Here is a 5732-nt window from a genome sequence, read left to right on the forward strand (position 1 = left end):
AAGGTAGAAGTTGCTCCACCCATTGCCCCAAACACAGTCAGAACATTTGAGAAAATCAACAGCTTTCTGACATTCCCACAAATATATAAAAAGAGCTTTTTTAAGTGGCTGAACAGTTTGTTATTGTTTTAAGGTCTCTGTACTGATGATAAATAAATAATCATTGTTTTCTGAACAGTATCTTTTGTCTTCGTGCCTCTTCCATGGCGACCCTTGAATGTCACTAATTCAAAAGGCCTGGGCTGATCTCTCTGCTGGCTCGTGTGCCCTGAGTATCCAGAGGGCCCAAAATCAAACTGAGAATTTTTAGACTTTCTAGTCTAAAGTCTTGTCTTCTAGTGGAGACAAGACTCTTCTGTTATTAATGCCTTTTGTGGGGTAGAAAGCACTGCAGATTTAGGACTGAACCCACTGGCTCGTTACATGCACAATCTGTAGTCAGACATCCATTTGCCCTGTGTCTCATGGGAAGCACACATCTAGGATTTTCTGTGCCCCCAAAACTTGCTTGCCTGTTCTCTCCCCACCCTCTTCTAGTCAGTGACAAACTGAGCTCCCCAGTTTGGGACTGTGATGCCTCTGTGACCCCGAGTCCTGGAAAACTGGTAAAGGCAGAATTGCAGAGGATTTTGATGTGTGGGGTAAATTCTTCCTGAAATTAGTAATTGTATGTCAGGCTGAAACTTCCATCATGCAACAGAACCTTGAGACCTTTCAGGTAAATTTAACGACTAGTTCTGGAAGAAAAGCTGTAGCTAATATAAAGATTTTGGCTTGGCTGATACATCTCGGGATCTGTTTTTTTAGTTTTTTTCAGAGAAACTAAAAAATAATTTTAAAAAGTCTAAAACACTCAAAAAAAAAGTTTTATTTTAAATGGAAAATAATATAACCTTATTTCATATTTTTTATCATCTATAAGGTCAAAGGGTGGATTAAAGGTGCCATTTAGGGGCAGTGGTTTTCTAACCCATGAGATAAGAACTCCCTATAAAGAAGACTCAGTCTGAAGCAATAAGCCATAAACTGAGATAGGGAGAAGGCAACCTACACCTGCATCTTAAGCAATACTGAGGGATGGAAATGCCCTAAGCCCAAAGAAATTCCCTGAAGGCAGAGTGCTCCTTCCCACCTGAACTCTGGAAAGGGGAGGCAATCTCATTCCTATTTATTAACTCCTTCACGTAATAAGGGACAGTTCCCTCTTCCCTCCCGTACCGTTGCTCTCATGAAGAGTTTCACAGTCTAAGATAAGCAATTACTCATGCTGAAGTTGCAAAATAGTAAATCTGCTGCTGAAATCAATACAATGCAAAGGCAAGTACTTTTGTGTAGAATGTTTTTATTATTACATTGAGAGTGTCTGTTAAATTAACCTGGGCAGTCCAAGCACTTTCCCAAGGAATAAATCTTTTTCTTACATTACACACAGTAAAGGGAGGAGGGAAAAACCTCATAAAACCTTTATTTTCTGTTGAGGACATAAATGTTTCAGTTACCAATTTGTAAAGTACAGTAAGGTATGTATGCCATAGGGAGTTATAAGATATTAAAAATTATCTGTAATTCTTTTCTATGGAATATTTTATGATTAGTAAACTCTTCTGGGCAGTCCTGTTGTGGGGTGAGGAGCATGGCTGGGAGGCATTTCTCTGGATGGTGACTGCTAGCAATTAATATTTGCTCTAGTTCTTTTTCTTGCTATTTTTGCTGACTTGGAGTAGCTGACTGTGAGGGATTTATGAATTGCTCTGGTTCCAGGCTCTTTCAGTAAGTGGTGTTTCAGGGAGCCAAGAAGCAGAGCTGCAAAGGCAGTATTGCACTCTGTGGCATTTCCCCTCCATGTGTTTGTAAAGCATGCTGGGGGAAGGAATCGCAAGCAGATATCAGTGTTAAAGCTGAGGGCTCAAAGGGCGCGTGGGCAGGAGCGCAAGGCTGCTCTGGGGGTGCTGAGCTCTGTGTGTGCAAGCAGAGGAGACAGAGATATTTGTGGCCCACAGCCTCGTGGCTGAAGTTTGCAGGTTCCTTCACCACCTGCCAGACAGGCTTTGAAGATGGCCAACAAAACTCTTCAGGTATAAAATGTGCCTGCACATACGTGCGTCTAAATGAATGTGCACGCTCATACACACAAATCCAGGAACTCTGGGAGAAACAAGACTGACTGTGTCTTTTATAAAACCTTTGTCCAGCTGCTAATGCTGTGGCCAGACTGTCCCAAAGGCTGCTGTGGTTTCTCATTCCCACAGGTGTTTGCCAAATCCAGTGTGCTCTGACTGCTTGCACTGTGCTCTTTGCTGTGCTTCTGGGTGGATTTTTTCAGCTTCAGTCCTTGAAGTGTCCCTTTTAAGGGACACAGAAGAATTAATTCCTTTTGCTCAAGTGATGCAAAAGCAGTTAAACATGATGCAGAACTGGGGCTGGAATCCTTAGGTCTGTTTTATTCTCAGGGACTTTTTATTTGGGCCTGCATCCTTAAGACATTATGCAATAAAGAGGTAGAGAATGATGGTATGAAAGGATAAAATAAATGTTCAGCTATTTTCCCATGGTTTGGAAGTAGAAGCACCTTTAATATGAATAGAAAACCAGAATTTGTATCTCTTGTGCATAAAAACTAGGGGATTTAACTTAGAATAATCTGGATTTTTGATAGCTAGTCATCTGTCTGACAAAATATTCTGTCTGATTTCTGTTCATGATTTTTCAGGGAGTTTGTTATAATCGGTTGCACTACTTCTACAGTTTTTCCTTTGCTGCTCTCAAATTCATAATTCGCACCACTGAATTGGTAAATAGCATTTTCTGCTAAGTGGTCAGATGCAATTGTTCACTGACTGAACAATTTGGGATTCTTCTATGTACTCAGCACTTATGTGCACACACATTCATGAACATAGACACACACACACACGCACATATACTCAAATGAATTTACAATTTACTATAAAAAAATAGAGTCACAGTGCTAAATTCAGCACCAGGTATGTTTTAATGCACCTTCCTCCCTCACCTCAGGAGGATTCTGAAACATGGGTTTAGATGACCTACGTTCAAGTGGTAGAACCAGGAAAAATGTGTCATTATTAAATTAAATAGGGCCTTTGTCTTGCCTTGGATTCCACTGAGGACAAATACATGTTTCTTTCAAAAAAAAAACAAGCAGCAGAAGCAAAGTCATGTGCAAATAATGAAAGAATCATTGCAGACTGTTTGGGAGGACAGCTCCAGGAAGCAGGGAATACGTTCACAGGCATTGTTTGCTGCTGGTCTTCACAATGCCCTTTGTCTTCTGCAAATGTTATTGCAATTGAACACTGGCTCAGCCAAATGAAGTGAATCAGAGAGTACTTATTTAGGAGAACATTTGGAATGAATAATATGTGGCATAATTTCTGAAGGTTGACAGTTAGGAAACCTCTTCCTTTTACAAAGGGTCTTCATCTCTGTGTAATATTCACTTATTGGCCAGCCAAAACATGAACTTGTTTCCCCAGCTAGGAAAGCAGCACTCTCCAGCACTTACACATCAGCATGTGAGCATAAGCACAGTATATTTATGAATTGTTTATAGGAAACCCACAGGATGAATCAAGGGTTTGCCTGAAACAAGGGTCTGCCTGGGTGTACACCAGACTCCTTTCTTTGCCTGTCACAGAACCTGCCTCCAAGCCAGCCCAAAAATCGAATTCTCAGGGCTGACGACGTTTTTCACCCTTAACATGGAACTAGAAAGCGGATTCCACAAGAGGGAGCCAGAAAACAAAGAATCTTTCATGAAGCAGGCTATTAAACTCTTTACAGAATAAAGTGGTGGACGTGCTACCTTGTGTCCATTATCAACCAGCGCAGGCGGCTGAGCTGCTGCTCCTCTCCCACTATGATGGCTGTTTGTTGTGTGGGAACATCAGGTCGTTCTTCAGGGCTTTGTAAAGATTGACAAAGGATTCAGCCCAAGTGTCTTTCTGGTGGCCCTGAGACTGAGCAGCTCTGTAGGCCGTGTAGACCATGGTCAGCACTGTCCTTTCAAAGTCTTCTTTCTTGAGGACCCTTGGGTAGGAAGCCAGCCTGCTGCTCAGCCTGCGGATCTCTGTGATGCTCTTGGGGATAATCTCATTGCAGACGGTGTCAAACTCAGCAGCCTTCCTCAGGGAAGCCAGCTCCTCATCTTTGATGGAGATCCTCTGACCTTTGTCAATGTCAAGCTCAGCTAAAAGAAACTGGTACAAAATCAGAATACAGAAAGCTATTTATTTTCTCCAAGCGACTCTAGACAGAGTAAATGTGAATTAGCAACATGGCCTTGGGTCTTTAATTTTTGTCAAATGGAGACAATTGCACTGTCTGGATGTGGGGAAGACCAGAAAGTTTCTGTGTGAGCATTGGACTCCTGTGTTACCTGCCTGGGAAAACTAGAGACAGGCTAAGGGGAAAGGAAAGAGTAAAAGGAAAAAGCAGGCAGTCTTCTGTTGTCCAAAACTGGCATGGGCTGCTGCTGGTGCCACATGGGGATTAGAGAGGTGGAGACAGCAGCACAGCTGGGAAAGGCTGTTTACGCTGCCAGGGATAGCCAAGGTCTGAATGAGCACAGCAGTGACTTCCAAGCACATGTCCCCTGTTTGGACATCCAATCCTAGTTTCTAAAAATGTGGGCTAGATAGATTTGACCCCTACACCTTGTTCAGTCAGGCCACTTTCCCTTACTAACCGTATGACCAGAATGTGATTTACAGATTGCTGTGCTGTGAAAGAAGGGACATGGATTGCTCTGAAGAGAAACAGTCATGCCCTTGGGATTACTTTGCAATACTTGTGGCTTTAATAATTGTGGACTGAGACACAGACCAAAGAATCTACATGCATTGTGTTGTTTATATGCAACTGTTCTGTGAGAAAGTTGCTTTCAGTGGAAAGCCTTTCACTCTGGTTTTCACTTTGCTCAAAGATCTGAGTTTGTCATACATGTATATATCTACATATAGATGTTCCCATTCTGGTGGACTATCACACAGGCATGGGTTTACTGCTGGCATGACTAAAAGTGACATGAAGCCAGATAATGAATAACCCACCCCAGTATGGACAGTACCCCCAGTCTTGGTTAAGGCTTAAAGTGCATATACTGAACCTCATAAAGCAGGACCACATCTTCCAGCGAGTTCTGTAACACTGGGTTGAGGAAAGCAGCTGAAGACCTCTTGAATCGCTGAGCAGCTGGGAAAAGCATAGCTGGAAAACAATAATGGGAAAAAAGAGGTTCTATAAGGTGCCAAACACTGTCAAGAAGAAGCACTTTTCAATAGTAGAGTCAAGTAAAAACCTGAGTTGCAAAGACTTACTGTACAGTACGACATTTTGCTGTAAATAAAATGTGTGGCAGGGACTGCTTTGACCCTGATCTACCAGAGTTAACTGTTTGTCCCAGATCCATAGGGTGCCTAACACAGAGTGCTTTGCTATCCAAGCCTGAGGCTCTGAGTTGCAGCCTCAGAGGTGAAAGGAATTGGATAATTGCAGCATCAACATTGTCTGAAATACATGTGCTTTTCCTGGATCAAAAAGGGGAAATCAATACTGACATTCAATAAAACCTACTTTTTTCAGTCCATTCTTCTACTGTCATGCTTCTGAGACTCTGCATTTCTCCTGGTTTCAGTTGTCTAAATGTTGATCTCCCCTTATTTATTAGAGACAGATCCACCAGAGAGTAATCAGCTCATCTGTCCCAGGCA

General features: G+C 42.2%; 1 protein-coding gene across 1 annotated transcript in view; it reads right to left on the reverse strand.

Moving 5' to 3' along the window:
- Positions 1 to 2973: 2973 nt before the first annotated feature.
- FAM180A (family with sequence similarity 180 member A) overlaps positions 2974 to 5732 on the reverse strand; it is a 24222-nt gene continuing 21463 nt past the window's right edge. Inside the window, exons 2-3 of the mRNA XM_008638110.2 lie at positions 5129 to 5229; positions 2974 to 4220 (exon numbers count right to left, since the gene is read on the reverse strand). Coding sequence (XP_008636332.1) covers positions 3879 to 4220; positions 5129 to 5229 — 443 coding nt within the window. The 3' untranslated portion in view covers positions 2974 to 3878. The remainder of the gene's footprint in view (positions 4221 to 5128; positions 5230 to 5732) is intronic.

The sequence above is a fragment of the Corvus brachyrhynchos genome, unplaced genomic scaffold (genome assembly GCF_000691975.1).
Source record: "Corvus brachyrhynchos isolate BGI_N302 unplaced genomic scaffold, ASM69197v1 scaffold27, whole genome shotgun sequence".
Taxonomy (NCBI): domain Eukaryota; kingdom Metazoa; phylum Chordata; class Aves; order Passeriformes; family Corvidae; genus Corvus; species Corvus brachyrhynchos.